Genomic DNA, 19,634 nt, shown 5'->3' on the forward strand with positions numbered 1-19,634 from the left:
GAGAGGCAGGAGATGTGGCTGAACTGGGGGGAAGCCCACAGACTTCACACAGACCCTACAGGGCCAGGAAGAACCTTGTGCTGGGGCCCAGCATGCCTCTGCCTTGGCGTTTGTGCCAGTGGCAGCTCAGGCACTAGGAAACCCTCACAGGAAAGCTCTTCATTGAGATGCTCTGTCACCCCCTGTGTGTGACATGACGCAGCTGGGGCTGTGAGTGGCCCGTGCCCCTCTTGCCACCCGCTGTAACCAGGTAGGTGCTGTGTGCACAGGCGCCAGCAGCTGGTGCCACAGCTCCTGCCTTTGGTGCCCAAGAGCAAAGGGTTGAAAGTGTGTCAACAGTAACCCCTGTACTTTGTGTGTGCTCCTGTGACGTGCATGTGTGCCTGCACTTCCAGCTTGTCTCTACCACAGCCAGGTGTGTAGTTGAGCCACAGCCCAAAATCTGCCCCACTAGTGGTTTGGATAGACCCAGGGACTGTCTTGTTTTATTCTGCAAATGCTCTGCTGCGACCTCCAGAGAGTGTAGAGGGTAGACCTGTGCCATTCCATTCGAACTTTCCACCCACGTGTGTCTGGGTAACCTGTGTTACCAGCTTCTCCCTGAACTCCAGGGTTAAACCAAACTGAGACTCAGCAAGCATGCCTTAAAGTCAGATTTTTTTAGTTGGAAGAGTAGAAACCGTTACAAAAAGTAAATAAATTATAACAGTCACTCTTAGATTAAAGGAAATTTTCATTCCATAGTGCTACTGCACCTCAGCTAGGTTTCCCTGACATGGAACATACAAAAACTAATACCCGCCCAGGGGGTCATGGTCTCCCTGTCTGGCAGGTGCCTTCCCCCTCTCTATGCTGTAATAAGTTATCAGCTCCAGCCCCTGTGTATGTGCACAGCAGGCAAGGAGTAGTGGCAAGGTTAACAGCCTGCTGAAGTCCAGATCTTCTGTTCATGATAGCCAGAGAAGCTGCCCTCTCCACTTCCCAGCTGCAGAGAGTGTCTTGGGCATCCTGACTGCAAGGAGAGGCCAGTGCCTGCTGGGTGAGTGCCAGTGGGAGGGAGCTGCCCGTGCACACACCCGCACTGCTCTGCTGCACCTACAGCGTGGTGGCTTCGATGTTCGTGATGCCGGCGTCCTTTGCCATGCCAGAGAAGACACCCTGCTGCTTGAGCAGTTCCTCAGGGCTGTCGTATTCCACAATCCTGCCGGCCTGCAGCACCATCACCCTGGCAGCAGGAAAGAAAAAAGCCTGAGGTCCCCAGATCTGAGCCAGTAACGCTGCTGGCATCAGCACTGCAGCCCCGACGACCCTCAGATGTACAGCTACCATATGGGGCTCACAGAGCCCACAGCTCTCCTCCCTGTGCTGGTGGGGTGACACACACAAGGTGTCGACAACTCCTCTCTGGCCTGCTGCTGTGAAGAAGGATCCCAAGCCATGTTTCTCCCCAGAAAGGCATAACTACTGACTGGCCACCCTCTGCAGCCTTGTACTGTCAGGGAAGCTCTGCATACTGCTGTCCTGGGCACCGCATCCACCCCTGCCCCTCCGGCCACTTCCTTCCGTCTGCTGCTGAGCAGCTCTTGGCCCACCCTGAGAGGCCAGAGCCCCGCAGTACCTGTTGCTGTCCATGATGGTGTGGAGGCGGTGGGCGATGGTGAGGACAGTGCAGTCAGCAAACTCGTTCCGTATGGTGGTTTGGATCAGCTGATCGGTTTCCAGATCCACAGCTGCTGTCGCCTCGTCCAGGATGAGGATCTTGGCTTTGCGGAGAAGGGCCCGAGCCAGGCACACCAGCTGCCTCTGCCCAACACTGGGATGAGGTGGGGAACACGAGTTATTAGGCAGGCACCAGCAGAGCTTGTGTGATCCTGCTGCCACTCGCTGCCCTGACCCCAGCACCGTGCCTGCCCAGCCCACCCTGGCCTTGCCCAAGCTGATCATCTGCCACTCTGAGCACGACATCCCTCAGCGTCTTGTTCTCTGAGCCACTATGGAAGGGCTGACTCATGCTGGTTCCCTGACAGCCCTGGCTCCTAGACCGTTTCCTCCCACCTTCAGTCCCAGAAACTTAGGTGCCCTCGGCCCTGGACAGCCACTGCTGGAGGCTGCTCTTCAGGATGGTCCTTGGGACCAGGGAAAGGGGAGAGCTGGGCACTGCTCCACTCCTCCACTCACCTCAGGTTCTCTCCTCCCTCGCTTACAAGATGCAGCAGCCCCTCAGGAAGGTCTTGCACATATGTCTTCAGGTGGGCCAGCTCAAGGGCCTCCCAGACCTCCTGATCTGTGTACTGGTCAAAGGGGTCCAGGTTCATCCGCAGGGTGCCAGTAAAGAGGACGGGGTCCTGCCAGCAACAGTAGCGCGTTCAGCCACACCACGTTCAGCAGAGCGGGATGTAGCTGCTATAGCTGGTCCAGAACCCCAAGTTTGACCATAGCCTGCCTGCCCTGCTGCCTGCAGCTGTGCTGGGGAGGTGGTGACAGCATACTCAAAGATCCTTGAACTCTCCACAGCACCCAGAGATGCTCGAAGGGTGATGCTTTGGCCCGGGAACAGAGCCTGGGGAGGATGCACGGCTGTGGAACGTGGGAAGATAGGGTCAGCTCACCTGGGGGATGATGGTGAGGTTCTGGCGCAGGTCATGGAGCCCGATTGTAGCTATATCCACCCCGTCGATGATGATTGCCCCTCCAGCGGCCTCCAGCACCCGGAAGAGGCAGTTAGTGAGGGAGGATTTTCCAGCTCCGGTCCGTCCCACAACCCCGACCTGTGGAAGCAGCTTTTTAGACTGGCTGACAGGGTTGAAGAAAACAAGGCAGATAGTCTCCATCTTGTTCTGATGGGCCTTCCTGCCCTGCGATTTCAGTGACCATCTCCCAGGCTGTCTCCTTTGGTTCTTGCCCCACAGCTCAAGCCTCCAGGGGGTCACATCCCATCACCAACCCACAGACTAAGGACGACAGAAGCAACTTTAAGACCCTGTCACTATGGAAAAGGTAGAGTGAGGACAGACCGAGAGATCCTCACCTTCTCAGTGCTCCCAATATTGCAGTTGATCCCCTGAAGAACCAGCTCCAGTTCAGGTCGGTAACGAACTTTGTAGTCCACAAACTGGATCTCCCCTTTGCTGGGCCAGCCGCGGGGTGGACGCTTTTTTGTCACCCATGGAGCCTGGGGGCACAGGAGCATTAGGGGGTTGTGCCCTGTGATGCTGGCTAGCACCAAACTGCACAGCAGGTGTTTGCCTGGGCCCTGGTCTGCTCACCTCATTCTTCACCTTCGTGTACTCGTGTACCCGTTCCACAGCCACAATGTTCGTCTCCAGCTCTGAAGACGACCGCACCAGCCAGTTCAGTGTCTGGGTCACCTGTGTGGCAGAGCCAGAGGATACAGAGCTCGGTGGGACCCAGGAACAACCACCTCCCACCTCAGCTCAGGGACTCACCCTGGGCGTGATCATCCCTGGCCTGGCCACCAGCCCTTCACTCCCCAGCCACAGCCCCCTCTCCCCAGCACTTTTAGAGCTTTGCTGAGGCATCTCTGATACAGAGTGGGAACGTGCTCCCCTCCGTGGCAGCAAGCACCCCCCTCACAGTGCTGTCCTGGCTCCACTCCAGCTCCCCAGGTGATGGGACACCCCAGCCAATCCCCTCTCCATGGATCAGCGCTGGAGGCAGGGCAGCATCCTGCAGCCAGCCCAGAGCCATCAGGGCATTGCTCCTAGAAATATCCCTGCCCTGGAATAACAAACAACTTTTACTGACTTACATTGAGGGCAGAGGAGACAGAAAGACCCACGATGCCACCCTCCAAAGTGCCCTTTGAAATGACAGCTAGAAGCGCAGAGAAGAAGACCACCAGGCTCCCAACGAACTCCAGACGGATGGCCAGCCACCTGCACCGGGAGAGCAAGGCTGAGGGACAGTGGGAGAGGTGTCTGCCTGCACCCAACACAGGGCCCACCAGCGATACCAGCACCCCATTAGCACCCCTGCACACCCAGCTGTGAGCCCAGCACTGTACATACGGCCCCAGCATGTAATTTATAGCTGATTCTGCAAGCAGGTTCATGTCATCTGCCAGCTCCCGTGCCTCGCACCATCCTGTGCTGGTGATGTATCTGAGGAGCCCCGACTGTACAACCCTCACACACCCAAAGTATCTACCCAGTAATATGTCAACACCAGATGCTGCCCCCAGTGCACTCCCACCTGGCCTGGAGCATCTGCTTCTTCCCAGAGCCCACCAAGAGCATCTCAGCCTTTGACAGCACAGCTCACCCTGCCCAGGCTCAGAACACTTCTAGGAGGCCACACTCTGGCATTCAAAATCACCCTAAAATGTCTCTTTCCCACAGATGGTGTCCCTATCCCAAGCTCCCCAGTTCCTACACAGATCCTCAGACATGAGCTCAAGAGGAAGGACTGACTGCAGCATCTCAGGGACCTCCCTCAGGACCCAGAAACCTTGGGCAGAGGTGACGCAGGCTGTGCTGTGGCATAAGGAGTAAAATTCACCTATTGGAGATTATCCAGGAGTAAACACTTTTCTGATTGATGTCCATGGTGCTTTCATTTTGTTGCAGGAACCGTTCTTGGTGCCCATAGGCTCGGATCACAGAAAGGCCTGACACTGTCTCACCAAAGTGGGAGTATATGGGCGATCTAGTTACAGAGTCCAGACGTCGGAGCTGGCGTGACGTGGAGACATAGAAGCGCTGAAATGAGGAACGCGGCTTGGTTACCAACACTGCTCTAAGCAAGGCAGAAGCTTCTCTCAAGCCATGGTTACTTACCAGCACAAAATAGTAGAAGATGCTCAAGGGAATGATAATGAGAGCAAAGAATGGAGTGGCCAGGGAGATCATGACCAGTGTGCTAACGATGCCCATGAAACAGGAGAGCCAGCTGCGGAAAGACATGGGAATCGTCTCGTCTATCGTGAAGATGTCCTGGAGGATACAAAGAAGTGGGGGGTAAATGTCAGGAACCCCAGGGAGAAGGAGAAGCCCAAAGGCTCCACGCAGACAGGGTTCCCACACACTCATGTGGTAACACCGTGCCAGACACCTGCAGAATTATTGGATGACACTGAATTGATGTTAGGGTCACAACCCCATATAGAGCCACAGCTCTTAGCTTGGGAACAGATGATTTAACAGAGCAGCTTTTTATAATATTCTCCTATAGCACAGAGCAGCTTTGGGGACTGCATCTTCATCTGGACCCAGGATGCAGGGGCAGGAATTGAGGCAGGAAGAGGGACAGGGCTGACCACAGGCCCATGCTGGTACAGCCCAGTCTCCAGCTGGCCATCATCTCCCTTCTAGCTGGGCACCACATAACTCCCTCATCTCAGAGTAAAGCCAGCAGGCCGATAGGCTTGATCTCAAGAGAGATTTTTTTATTCCCAAAAATCAAGAGGTGTCAGCAAAGGAAGAAATGAAGTTATTGCACAGTTGAAACTACCTGTCCGTACTCTCCCTCCTTTCTAACTTTCTCTTTGTTTTATGAGTCTCATTTCCATAACAAATGTTGTATATTTTGCCAAGAATCCACAGCCAGGACAAGTCATTACAGGACATGAGCTCTTAGGCTCCTGTCCCTCTTGGTAATCCTGCTCTTCAGTTTCTCCACATCCTTCTTGACCAGGTGGCCCCAAAACAGGATGCAGTATCCAGGTGTGGCCTCCCTAGCACTAATCAGAGGAGATAATAACTTCCTGTGATCTGTTGGCCACTGTCCTCCTCCTGGTACAGCCCAGGATGTGGTTTGCCTCACAGTCACCCTCCCATCTATCGTGTCCTTCCAGACCCTGATCAGGGCTCATCTGTGCAGTGCTGAACAGCAATAGGGCTACCCCACCACCTGACATTCTCCAGACCTTCTGGAACAAGCACCTTCTCCATGTTGGGGCTGTTCTCTTACCTTGGCAAACCGATTCACAATGCGTCCCGTTGGGGTCGTGTCAAAGAAGCTCATGGGCACACGCAGGATGTTGCTGAGCAGCTGCTGGTGCATAACCCGGGATGCCCGCATGGCACCCCGAGCAGCCAGGATGGTTGCAAAGAGCAGGAAGAGAGCTGTGAGGACAGCACAGGGAGGTCATCACCAACCCACAGTGACACTGGCCACAGGCACCCTTTGGCTCAAGGGACGTAACAAGCGAGCCACTCTGAGTCCTACGTCCCACCTTCTCAGGAGGCATCAGTAATTGCATCCCACCACAGGGGAAGAACATTAACCCTTTCGGAAAGCCTTGAGCCCTATCTCCAGACTGTTTAAAGCCAGAAATCTTCAACCTAAGGGAGCAATAAAGACTTCTTGGGACAATTTATACTGGCTGATATTATACTGGTTGGGAGAGGAGCAGGGCAGAGGCAGCAGCAGGCAGATGGACGCCATGTTGGGCCCCCTGCTCCTTGCTGCGCTGCTGGCTGCAGACTTGGCAGGCCATATCCCTTCTGAAGCACACGGCGGAGGTGAGCAAGGCCCTCTGTGCTCCCACACTCACCTTGTGACATCCCCAGTGCCCCAAAGACACCGATCCGCAGGTCTCGCTGCTCAACAGGGTAGGTCTGATTCAGGTAGTGCTGCGCGTCGTCAGTCCAGGCACTGAGCCACAGGTTGGTCCCCACGTAGGCGACGTACTGAGCGACATAGCCTATGGCAACCCCAAAAGAGTACCACAAGCCAACAGCATGCAGGTACCGCATGTACATGGAGAACTTCACCTGTGGACCAATTCAGCTCATCACCACTGCCCAGCAAACTGTGTCCAAGGGCACTCAGCACAGCCTTGGGACTCCTGCCTTGCTGCCCATGGTGCTCCCCTCCACCGCCTTGCCCACCAGCACACAGGCAGCTCTGTCCCCTTCAGTGCCTCTTGGCTGTAATGGGGCCACAGCCACCCAGCACCAGCTTCTTTGAGCCACAGCCAGGCTCTTGTAGCACTGTGGCAGAGAAGCACAGGGCCCACCCCATCCCTCCTCCTCACCCTGCCAGTTTCCACAGCTTCTTTCTCGATCAGTTTCTGACCCTTCATCATCTTGCGAGGCTCCTCCTGGGTCTTGTTCCAAGAACTAGTGCTGGTTTTACTAAGGCTGCAGGAGGATGATGGACACAGTTAGTCACAGGATGCTGGAACATGACACAACAGGTCCTTGTCCTGGTTTTGGCAGGGATAGAGTGCCTGGCCAACGAGAAGGTGGAAGGCACCTAAGAAACTGGGAGGGGACACAGCCAGGACAGCTGACCCCAACTGGCCAAAGGGATGCTCCATACCATCAGTACATAACTGTGTGGGGAGTCAGTCCAGCTTGAGAACCAGCTGAGCATCAGCTTTAGGTGGTGAGCGATTGTGCTGTGCATCACCTGCTGTGGCTATTCTTTTATCGTGACTATCGTCTCCTCCTCTGTCCTGCTGAACCAACTTTTTCTCAGCCCACAAGTTTTACCCTTTTCCTTTTTGACTCTCTCCCGCTTCCCACTGAGTGGGAGAGAGAGCAGATGGCTGGGTGGCTGTTTTAGCTGACAGCCAGGTTAGATCACCACAGTCCTACCCTCCTGGGGATTCGTCCCTATGCCGCCCTGGGACTCCATGAGCCCTCCGTGAAATAAGGTCCTAACTGGGGCAGCTTTGAATGAGACCCACAGAAGCCCTAGGCATTTGCAGCCATGAAATCATAGCCCTTAGCCTCAAAAGCAGGGCCAGCCAGCAGCACAAGTTTCAGGGAAGACTGCAGAGTAAGGCTGTGACACACTGATGTGAGTAAAGGCAAGATCAGATGCTCCTGCCCCAGCCTAGCTGATGGTAGGAGCAGGTAGGGAGGCTCCTAGCAGGAATGTCCCCAGGAAGCCCCCAGACCCATGTCTTTGAGGGAGGGAGGCAGGACAAGTCCCACCTGCGACTGAACTCTCTCTGATGGATGCTGGCCTCTCGCTTCAGGGTCATGGTCACCACATCATCAGGGCCTTCCTCCACGCAAGGATCAACGTCGTCATCACCCTGCTCTTCATCCCCAGCTAAAGCAACAGCTACAAGTGTAGGGATGAGTGAAGGTAGGGTCAGGCACTGAGGAGAGAGCAGACCCCATGCACCACACCCAGCTCCACCCTGCAACCCCAGGCCTAGGCCGTGTCATACCCCCACACATCACACATTCTCCAGCCCGGCTGCAAGCCCAGTATAGAAGGAGGAGGAAATCCGTTGTGCTGGAGGGACAACTGGCAGGGGACACAGGGCTAAAGGGCCCTGCTGCTGACCTATCCCAGTACCAGTGGAGGAACCTCAAGCAGAGATTTGTTACGTCAGTAGGTGAAAGATCTGGTAGGCCGTGTTACTCCAGGTCAGGAGTATCTCTTTGAGATGGGTCCTGTGGGGATAGACTGGGGATATCCAGGCTCCAGCTGAGCCCAGGCAGGGTGAGCATCCACTTGACCTGACAGCACCCCTCCGCATAGCACCAAGCACACATACCACCAAGGTACAGGGCCTGTTGCCACATGAGATCATGTGACCCATAAACAAATGAATTAAAAATGGAGTAAAAAAATTAGTCGTGTCCTTTGCTGGCTGCTCAACACAACGTCTGGATGCAAATCTCAGGCAGAAATTCCTTGTGCCTCTGGTTGCCAGAAGCTGGCACCTGGGCTGGACAGAGCCAGGTCAGACTGACAGAGCAGATCATGGGGTTTTCATGTCCCTAAGACACACACAGAGCCTTTCCAACTGCAGCAGTCCCACTGCATTCCCAGTACCTGTGGTATTTCTCTCTGAAGCATCCTCCTCCTGGCTGCCATACGTGCTCAGGAACTGGGCAAAGGCCCCCTTGTTGGCAAGCAGAGTGCTGTAGGAGCCGTGCTCAGACACTGCTCCTCCCACCAACACCACGATGTTATCCACATGGGGCAGGAAACTGATACCATGTGTCACCAAGATCCGTGTCTGCAACAGAGCGGTTGCAGGACAGTGAGCATCAGAGCACCCCTCACCCACCACCCATGGGCCTGCGATCTCTCCATCCCCTACCTGGGGATATCTCTGATTATCACTGCCCAGCAATGGGGACACAGGGCACCCCTCTGGCGACCTGTTAGGGTTCCCCTGCCTGCTGCAGCCAGGCATGGAAACTACAGGACCCCTCTCTGTCCCAAGCAAGCAACCTCAGACATCCCTGGATGATCAACACTGTGCCAGTGCCATCCCTGCCTGGCCAGGTGGTGAGGAGGAGGGTGTGGGTGTTCACCTTCTTTTGCAGCAGCCCTTTTGGCCCCAGCACATGCTCGAAGAGGTACTTGCCGACGTGAGCATCCACAGCAGACAACGGATCATCCAGGACATAGATGTCTGCGTTGCTGTAGGCTGCCCGGGCCAGGCTGACACGCTGCTTCTGGCCCCCGCTCAGGTTAATGCCCTGGAATGGAAGGGACCTCTCTGAGCACTGGACTGGCACAGGGCAACAGCTCTGTCCTCTGCTGTGGGAACCCATAGTGCCCAGGGTGGTACCTTCTCTCCAATCTCTGTCTGGTCACCCGCAGGCAGCAGTTCCAGGTCTGGAAGGAGGGCGCAGGCTTTGAGGACCTTCTGATACCTGGCCTCATCCAGTTCTGACCCGAAAAGGATGTTGTCTTTCAGCGTGGCATTCTGGATCCAGGCCTGCTGAGGGACATAGGCCAGCGAGCCCTGGAAAGAGAGACACACGTACACTGCCATCTCCTGCAGCTTGTCCTTGCCCTGACCCATCACTCCAGAACTAGCCCTTCCCTGCTGCCACTCTGCTGAGCAACCAGGCAGTCCTGGGCAGCAGCAACCGCAGCCTCCCACAACAGCCAACTCCTCTCACCTGGATGTTGATGTGTCCCTTGATATTCTCCATCTCCCCAAGCATGGCTGACACCAGCGAAGATTTGCCTGAGCCCACAGACCCCACCACAGCTACCAGGCTTCCAGGCACAATGTCCAGTGTGACACTGCAAAGACATGAGGGCTGAGGAAGCAGCGCTGACACGTGCTCCTGCCTGGGACCAGCCCAGAGCAGTGTCTCTGGGGGACTTGCCTCTAACAGAACTGCGAGGTGCGACCGCCACCCCCAACTAACAACAGAGAAAGACCTTCTGCCCACCCAAATGCCCCCAACAAGGCACAGAGCACTCACTCTCGTATCGCAGCATTGCCACCCCGCTCCCAGGCAAAGGTGGCCTCTGAGAAACGCACGGCGCTGCCTGCAACAGAGAGTCATGCCTCAGGGCTGGGGAAGGCCAGGGCTGGGCCACCCCATGACCCACGGGGACTAACCTGGGGGTTCACCTACCCTCAATGGGGTTGTGTTGGATAGCTGAGGTGTCCAGGTCTTCTCCCCCCAGGTAGCGCTCCAGCCTCTTTGTTGACACGTTTGTCTGCCATGGCGGAAGAAGGATGTCATGTGGGCATGGGGCACAGCTGGGTGGGCTGACAGGAGCCCCGTAAGCAGAGCATCCCAAATGCACAGCCTCCACCCAAGCAACGGCCTCTGAGCCCCAAGCCTGCATCATGTATGCAAGTCTTGTCCCACCCCACTGACCCTGCGCACTGACCCCTGTGTGCCTAAGGCCCAGCTCCATCGCACACCCGAGACCTCTGTGCTGATTTGGGCAGAGGTATCATAAGATCCCCCTGCATCCTCTACCCTGTGTGAGGTCTGACCTGCACCAGAGAAGAGAGGACCAAGGGCAGCATGGCCATGGGGAAGCGCAGCACATTGAATAAGGAGATGGCAGTGAAGGCCTTCTGTGCATCCAGGACATTGTTCTCATCCACCAGTACATAGACAGCAAAGCTGGCCAAGGAGACCTAGGACAGAGAGCAGGGAAAGCCACCACTGGTGTGGTTGTGTGCAGCTCAGACCCTTGTTCTCCCCTTAGACCTCAAGAGTGCCCTACTGCTGTGGACCCATCTCTCTCCTGCTTCCCTTCTCTTTTGGATCCTGTTGCATCACTCTGATGGGATCCCCTTCCACCAGAGCTCTCCTGCCAGCAGTCAGGACCATATGCTGCATCCCAGGCATGTCAGCCAGCCTCTTCCATGCTGCAGAAGCACTGCAGCCAAGGTTCCCCACCTCTCCCAACCCCACACAGCCCAACCCCAGCTCTGAGGAAGGTGCAACCCTCCCCAGACCCGCTGGCACTCACCAGGAAGGGGGCACATGAGAACACAAAGATAGAGATTGACTGCAGGTAACTGAAGTTCACCAAGTCCTTGAGTTCACGTGCTCGGATATCATTGACTCGCTTCTCAAATGAAGGCTCCCAGGCAAAAAGCTTCAGGATCTGTGGGATGAGCAGGGTAAGCAAGTGCTGGCCTCATGGGAATGTCCACCTCCACACTCAGCTTGCTGGTGGCCAGCACCTGCTTGGCCACTGTACCTGCCGTCTCTTGTCCTGCCCCATGGCTTATAGCACTACACCACAATATTCCCACTCCTTCACCCTTGGCTTACAAGTCACTGCCAGCCCCTCTGCTACCCATGGCAGCCTTCTCACCACTACAGTCATCCAGAAACCCAAAGAAAACTCTCTCTTGGCTCCCAAGTCTTGGTCCAGGTGCCCAGAGCTCCTCCCCAGACAACCTTTCAAAAGGTGAGCAAAACAAGGGTATTGTAGAGACTGAGGATGCTACTCCAGATACAGGGGCCCCAAGCTAGACTATAATGCTGGTACTGTAGGGTTATACAGATGTGCTGCCTCCAGCACCAGAAAAGGAATGCAGCAGCTGCCCAAGAGGTCTCTGCTCCATTGCTCACCTTGATTCCATTGAGGATTTCACTCATAATTTTCATGCGTTCATCCTTGTTCTTCATGTTCCTCATCTACAAAGAGAAGAGCCAGAGGTCACCTAAACCAGACAGCAGCTCCCCTTTGGAAATAGATCTGAGGTGCCACAGGGAAGGGTGGGCTCCAGAGCCCAGAGAAGTCATCCCACAAAGTTGCACATTGTCTCCCTGGGGCTCTAGATGACCTGGGGAAGAACAGTACCCTGTTGTCAGGCAGAAGCTAGAGCTTTATTTTGTGGTTGGTGATATCTCACTTTTAGTCCTGAAGTCTATACCGAGCCCTATTCAAGTTCATCTGTGATGGTAGAACAGGCCTCACCTGTCCCCTGCTCATCTCAGCTGATTTCCTCCAGCTCAGGCTAGAGGCTCCCCCAGCCCCAGTCAGATGAACCTTCTAGGCTGTGAAAAATCCACAGCACAACAGGGAAGGGTAAGGGAGTATGTAAAATAAGTGAGGGGAGCAACCATGAGCCTCAGAAGTGGTTGGCCACCTTGCTCCCACCACTGACCTGAATGTTTTTGGACTTGGCAACCAAGAGCCCATTTATGGGGATGAGCAGCACCATGACTGCAATGCCAGCCAGGACAGAGGGACCCAGCTCTAGCCAGAGAAAGACAACGGACAGGATAATTTGCAGAGGGGATGACCACAGCTGATGAACAAAGTTGGCCATGTCCATGAACCTCTGGGCATCAGCTGACATCAGATTCACAGTCTCTCCCACCGTGGACTCCTTGCGGGTGGCACTGGACATGGTGAGAGCCTGGGGAGAGAAAGCATAGTCACCTCAGGCCAGCTTGGGAGTAGCCTGGCACAGAGCAGGGACTTAGCATGGGGGCAAACACATTCCCATTGCACTGCTCTGGAGAGAAACCTCCCTCCCAGCCACCCCAGGACGAGGGGGCGGGGAACGGATGACAGTATCCCAAGCCCAGCTTGGAAGAAGCCAGCAGCAGCGATGACAGGGCCATACCAACCTTCTTGTAGATGGCAGCGATGAGACTGGCACGCACGTTGATGCCAAGCTGGAAGCACAAGCTGAAGTACTGCTGCAGGCAGAGGGACTGGATCAGCGCCGTGAGGAAGAGCAGGATGGCGTACAGGTAGCCCTGCCAGGCAAAGGCCTCCTCATCCGACACAAAGGCGATCAGCAGCCTGGGGGGCAGTGACCCGTGAGACAGACCCGGGCAAGATGCTCCAAACCACCACAGGGACAGCATCCTCACAGCAGCAGTGACAGGGACCCTGCCCGGACAGCTGGCTCGACACTCGGCGAGCTGGGGACCCTCTACCCCTGGGGACACTGTATTTCACATACAGCAGCAGGCCACTTGTGTCAGATCAGCCACAGAGACTGCAGCTCTGCAAGACAAATGGGGCAGGCCCTGCTGGGCTGAGGTGGACTGACTTATGGAGGGCCCCAGAGAAGAGCCAGGATTGCCTCCAAGGATGGAGCGGGACTGTGCAACAAAGCATGTAGGGAGCAGGGAGCAAGATACCGCCTGTAAGAGCTGTCAGCCAGCTCAGACCGGTTCTTCATGAAACTGTAACCCAACACATTCTCAGACCTTTGGTGAGGGCACAAAACATCCCCAGGGTGTGGGGCTGGGAGAGGTACACGTGTGGGGATGGTGGGGTTGGATGCAGTATGTACAGGGAGGTAGTGGGACTGGGTACAAAGCCAGGACAGGGCAGGCAGGGAGAGGGAGAATGGACTCACTTCAGCAGCTGGGGGCTGACAAACACAAGTCCATCATGCACCAACTTGAAAGCCACAGACAGCAGGAGGTTCTGCCAGAAGGTCTTGGCTAGAGTTTTCACCAACCAGCCCCTAGGGAAATCCTTGTGAGGGCCAGAGTCCCCTTTGTCCTCCTTCTTCTTCTTCTTTGGCTGCTTCTCCTCCTAGAGGGAAACCCACACAGAAGTAAAGGCGCTGGTTGTGCAGGCTCCTTGCACCAGGAAGGATGCTTCCAAGGCAGTGCCACAGCCCTGGTATGCTGAATGAAGCCTTAGCTTTGCCTCCTGTCATGCTCCCTCTCGCTGATCTCTGCTCATATCATACCAACAATAGTGCAATAAAATGCCCCAGTACTAACACCTCTCTTGCACAGATGTGCCAACAACAGCTGTTGCAAACCCCAGACCAGCCTGAACTCCTCAGGCCAAAAGTCAGCACCCCAGGAAGAACCAGAGTGATGCTCAACTCCGACTTTGTTTCTGGGAGGTATCAGGGCTGAGGAAAGACAGAGAAAAGGGAGCTGCTTGTACTGCAGACTTGAGGGTGGTTCCTGGCCTTCTGTAAGGCAGGAGGATAGAGACTTTCTTGGTCTCTCAACACACAGGGATCTGCCAAGGGCAGGGAAGATTTTGTCATGGGTTCCCCCATACTTGCCCATGGTCCTGAAGAATCAAAAAGGGGAAAACCCAGAAAAAGAGGTGACCCTACTCCCCAAAGCTGGATCTAGATCTCTCAGTCCCATGCAAGACCAAGAGTGGGAAGGGATTTACCAGCACCAGGATGTCTTGGCTCTGGGCCTTACTCATGTTGTTCCCATGGTCTGGGTCACCTGCCCGGCGTCTTTTCTTGCGTTTACGTTTCTCCAGCTCTGCTTGGGCCTTCCTCACTGCAGTCTTCATGTTCTTCTCCAAAACATTGTAAATAGCCTGTGTCTTGTCTTTAGTTCTCAGTTCCCAGATATCCTCTATCTCCAAGGGCTTGCGATAGCCCTTGAAAACCACACTGTGGGGCAGAGAAATCTGTCAGCAAGTCTCCCACACTACAGACGAGGGAGAGTCCTTGCTGCAAATGCAGAGCCTTCACACCCAGCCTGACCCTGAGCTCAGGCTGCCCCAAATGTTGTGCCTCTCTCCACTAACCCCATGAAGCCTGTACTGGAGGCTCCCCAAAACAGCACTAGCCCAAACCTGAACCACCCCCGTATTTCACCAACCAAACCTCCCACACATCCCAGCTCACCTGGTGTACCATTCGAAGGTGATGGTGCTCAGGAAGGAGGCTGTCACCTCTGGGTTCTAGGGTAGAAAGCAAAGTGGGTACCAAGAGATTGTTGATGCAGAGGGATAAGGTTGACAAGAACTGACTCAGCATCCCCAGGCATTAAGAAATCCCCAAGGTTTCAAACTGTGCCAGCTCCAGCCCCAGGCACCCCATCTCATAGCCAGAAGCAGCCCCCTTGGGCACATGTGTAGATGCCCCAGGCTGCATGCCCCTTGCTGAAGTCCCCTCCCACAGGGGCCAGGAGTTGTCTCTGCATGGAGCCTGCCCTGCCCCACACAGAGCCAACCAGGACGTGGTACCCCCAGCCCACCCCTGCATGGACCTCCCACCTTCTTCGCCATTTCCTTCGTTTCCGGGGCAACGTCTGAGAAGCCCGAGATGAGGAAGAGCAGCAGCTGGAGCCCGTAGGAGATGAAGAAAAGGACAAACCGTGGCACATCGGAGATTGGCGCCTGCAGGAACGGAGAGGCCAAGGTGACTGTTAGGGCTTGTCTCAAGGCCACTTGGCCCTCAGAGGCAAGATCCCTTGGCAGGACAGTGAACATGGCTGAGCCCAACACGGCAGTGCAAAACTCGCTCTGGGTCCTGGCTCAAGTTTCCCTTCGCCACCCCTCCCTGCTGCTCCCTGACCTCCTCCAGTAAGCTCATAAGGGGAGAAAATGGAACTGGGGAGTTTATGCCTCCCCAAAGACACAGGACAAATTCAAAGAACAGTTCCTCCTCAGGTGTCTTCTGGTTCTCCAAGGCCCCTAGGGCAACTGGGACCTCAGTGACACCACTGAGAGTCTGTCAAGAGACAAAGTCTGTAGGGGCTTTCTTTGGGGACAGAACAAGGCTATGGGAAGCGCAGAGGTTCCTGACAAACCCAACCTGCAGGGCTCTCCGGATGAGTGACTGGAATGGCAATATCCCAAGGAGCAGGGACAGTATCCAGAAGCAGAAAAGTATCCCTGAGTCTCTGCACAAGCAGAAGCGTCGCGCATCATGGATCAGCAGGACCAAGAGCTGGGGGAAGGGAAAACAGTCAGAGGTTCAGGTAGGGCTGCAGGGTTAGGTCCAGGCTCTCAACACACCCTTGAAGCATGTGCCCCAGGATGCCAGCACGCTTAATCTGCTGGGATGCTCTGCCTTAAGACACTGAGCTCCCAGTGCCTGAAGCCACTGCCAACCCTGCATAAGCTTCAGAGCTAATTGCACAGGACAAAGGTTTGTTTCAGGAATACAGAACCTCAGGCTCCTTGTAGGAGAAGCAGGGTCTGAAGACACCCTGACATTACAGCACGGTGCTGTTTCTCTTTTTGGCTGTTCTCACCCCAGATTCTCAGGTACACCCAGCTGTGAGGAGTCAGTCACACCCTGTCTCCTGCGCTTTGCCTCCAGACCTGGAAGTAAAGCCAGATCAGAGACCCAGCGGTGCTTATCATCTCACATGAACTCTGCACACAACACTAAATGGCACATTTGTTGTTGTTACTCTTGCTTTCTCGTGTAGCTCCCGAGCACCGTGGCTCTGTTAAGGCTGTTGGCATTTCCCACATCTCTTGCAAGATACCTACACCTTCCATCCAGCTAACAGCCCCTATGTCCTCAGCTTTCTCCTCCGCCTGGGTGTCCTGTGGCACTTCCCAGCTCTTCACACAAAACTGAGAAGCTGTGAGACATCAGAGCAGCAAGACGTGGTCTGATGTTCACACTGTGCAATCAGTCCTGTGAAACTCACGCTGCTGCTACTAAGCCTGCAGCCAGAGAGCCCAGCTGTGCTCACAGGCACCACATCTGGCCCAGCTTTAAGGACAGAAGGACAGAGTGCTTTACAGACACCTGCCCTCAACCTCTAGCCCTTGTGCACCAACCACACGTGCTCAGGGCTCGTCCCTACCCATCCTCCAGGCTACACTTCCCTCATGGACACAGCTTCCATCACGGGAAGCTTTCTGCTGCTTGGTCCCGCAGTCCCACACCCTGTCTCTTTGGTGACACACAGCACATTTACCAGCTGATCCCTTACCCAGGTGGCAATGTACAGGCTGGGGTTTGTGTAGTGGACAGCTGGCAGAGGGTCCTGCTCCGTGTCCTCTACAAATGCCAGGGCCAACTCTGCCACTGCTGTCAGCACCAGCAAGGTAGTCAGCACCTGCAGAGAGAGGGGAATAAGCATGAGGGGAGACCCAGCCCATTGTGAGCACTGGGAGACACTGGGAGACAATGCAGTCATGCATAGGAGCACTGTGCCCCATACACAGTTGCACCCTTTCCAATCCAAACCTTGCCCAGGAGAGCTTTCTAGACTCCTGTGCAGCTGCTGTACTTCCACAGGATCACTGCCATCATTTTAAGTTCAGAGGGTAACAGCCCAGTACACACCTCAGCCCTCCCTCCCAGTGCATCCCATTCCCCTCTGTCCCAAACATGCCTCATTCTGGGCTCCCTTTTCCATTTCTGTCCCAGATGGTGCCCTAGCCCATTGCTCCTCCTCTCCTTCACTTCTCATCTCTCCATCCCACAGCTGACTCCAGCCCAGAGGCTTTCCAGTCACCACCTATCCATCTGCAGCTGCTCCAGCTTGCCCTCTGTGCCCCCTCAGCCCCTCTCTACCTGTTTGATGATGTAGAGTTTGGTCACAGATGATTTCTTGTTCCTGGATTTGCACATGGGCAGGAGCTGCCATGGAGCCAAAATCCAGAAGAAGCCAAGGGGGACCCAGACCAGCACAGTCTGCTGGAAGCACACGGGCAGGTCGGCATCTGGACGAGCGAGGAAGGAGGCATTCTGGGGACAGCAAGGACAGTCAGCCAAGTCACTTGGGATAGCTCCCATTGCAGCCCCCTCCTCAAAACCCATCTTCCTGGCCGAGCATTTCAGTGCTCATGCAAGGTAGGAGGACATCCCTGCTAAACCAGGACAGGACTCAGTCAGGGAATGAGCATTCACACCGTATCTCGTGGATACCACCCAGGCCCCGCACAGCACTCTGTGCCACAGCAGCCCAGGATGAACACCAGAACCTCAGCCAAGTGCTGCCAGTTGTGTCCCACTGTCTGAAGACACTGTGAGCCTTGGGATCTGCTGCTCTCCCCTTTCGCTGAGCATCCTGCCCCTAGAATGGGTGACAGGGTGACAGAGCCACTCACCCAGAAGACGGAGCCACAGAACTCGTCCAGGGCTGCAGACATGGCTCCGGCAAGAAGAGACAGTGGCTCCTTCCCCTCGCTCTGCTTGGCTGAGAGTCCTGGGTGGATGCTTGGGACAAAAGTCCCCACACACCCTCGCACGGCGTTGGGACAAAATCCCTGATGACACGCAGTTAATTGTTAACTTGGTGCTGTTGTGTAACACCACAGACCAAAGCAGTGACCAAATGGCCTTTGGGAACTGCATGGGCTCTGGGGAAGGGAGGAGAGAAAGGTCCTAGAAAGAGATGAAAGGGGAGGTGTGGGGGAGCTGCTGGCACAGTCACTGCAGGACACCACAGTGCACACCAACCCAGACAGGCTCATACAAACCCACTAAGGACAACCACCTGCTTTGGTGCAACAGGACTTTCCTGCCAGAACAAGCCCTCTGAACACTGCCAGAAGGTCTAGCAGAGGCTGTTCCCTTAGGAGCCAGAGACAACAGTACCCTTTTCTTCTTGTACCACCCAGCAAGGAGGCCCAGGGCACCAGCAGTGCTCCAGGCCTTGGAACTCCTCAGTGTCTGGCAGATGAGCTGACCACATACTGCAGTGGTGTTTCCGAGTCCCCAGGTTCCTCTGGCCTGCACAGCCTGGAGACTTTCCCAGCTCTTCCTTTTGCTTCTCCCTTCCCCACGTCTCTGTTGTCAGCACATTATGGCAGCTGGCTACCCACAAACCCCAAAGGAGACCTTGAATCTTCATTGTAAGGCTGCCCCCAACATCTGAGACAGCCAGAAGACCAGTAGAAAAGTAGAGGTGGGAGGGCAGATAAGGATGGTGCTATTCTAAGGCTGGAGCTGAAGTTGCTCTATCATGCATGCTCTTGGGGAACAGCAGGTAAAAGGGGAAAGGTAGTGTAACTCAAGGATTCTGCTGTCTCATTGTTCATGGAGTTAGCAGATAGCTCATGAGTCAAGGGTGATACAATGAGTAATTGCTCAGGATCACCCCCCTTACCATCAATAGCAGGCGAAGGTTCAACGTCCAACTCATTGGTTAATTATTATTGGCTTGTCTGATTAAATCCACTTGGTTTTGTAAATAAAGTTACCCCTAGTGCTAGTGCCTCCAGGTCGGAAGCAACGCACTGCTGGTGAGAGCAGCAATCTGACACAGCGGTTACAAGTGAATGGAGCAGCCACTCCCTCAGCCCTTCTCCATCCAGAGTGCTGACATGATTCTTCTTTCTGCTCTCTGGCACAGATGTCCCCTGGCCTCACTTGTAGCCACATGGAGACCTGCTGCACAGTACTCACTCACCACACGTTCTGTTTAACCCGCTGCCCCATCACTTGTGCTCAGTGTGTGTCTCAGCCCACCCTCACCCTGGCCTTGGGCTGTCTCATTCGGAGACAAAGTGCTTTGCTCAGCACCAGATACAAGCTACCCTTAATGTTCAAAATAAGCACATCCCCACTGTACCCTCCTACCTGGGACATGCTTCTCCTAAAAGCCCCAAAGCACGCCCCTGTCCTTCAGCTCGCTCTGGACAGCTACCTTCACTACAACACCCAGAAAACATGCAGTAGGACCAAGCTAATCAAAGTGATAAGATCTCCTTGGCCAACAATACCACACCATTTCCCTGTGCTCCCCTGCCTTTACCCACCTGTTCACCATCTTATAACC

The 19,634-nt window shown here is 55.0% G+C and overlaps 1 protein-coding gene across 1 annotated transcript; it reads right to left on the bottom strand.

Annotated features, from left to right (window-relative positions):
* Positions 1-640: 640 nt before the first annotated feature.
* On the bottom strand, positions 641-18,003 carry ABCC2 (ATP binding cassette subfamily C member 2; the record flags this gene model as incomplete). Its single annotated transcript, XM_084264911.1, has 32 exons — positions 641-1,225; positions 1,619-1,813; positions 2,179-2,345; positions 2,610-2,768; positions 3,029-3,172; positions 3,267-3,368; positions 3,770-3,896; positions 4,519-4,718; positions 4,797-4,952; positions 5,929-6,083; positions 6,515-6,734; positions 6,998-7,103; positions 7,905-8,037; positions 8,761-8,947; positions 9,249-9,416; positions 9,509-9,685; positions 9,846-9,972; positions 10,158-10,220; positions 10,310-10,398; positions 10,685-10,831; positions 11,170-11,307; positions 11,781-11,846; positions 12,320-12,574; positions 12,789-12,966; positions 13,532-13,713; positions 14,320-14,551; positions 14,789-14,844; positions 15,160-15,282; positions 15,701-15,835; positions 16,839-16,964; positions 17,426-17,599; positions 17,962-18,003. The coding sequence occupies 32 exons, from the start codon at positions 18,001-18,003 to the stop codon at positions 1,096-1,098; spliced, it is 4,659 nt and encodes a 1,552-aa protein (XP_084121037.1). The 3' UTR covers positions 641-1,095.
* Between the last annotated feature and the right edge of the window lie 1,631 nt (positions 18,004-19,634).

The sequence above is a fragment of the Gallinula chloropus genome (genome assembly GCF_964237585.1).
Source record: "Gallinula chloropus genome assembly, chromosome: 5".
NCBI lineage: Eukaryota > Metazoa > Chordata > Aves > Gruiformes > Rallidae > Gallinula > Gallinula chloropus.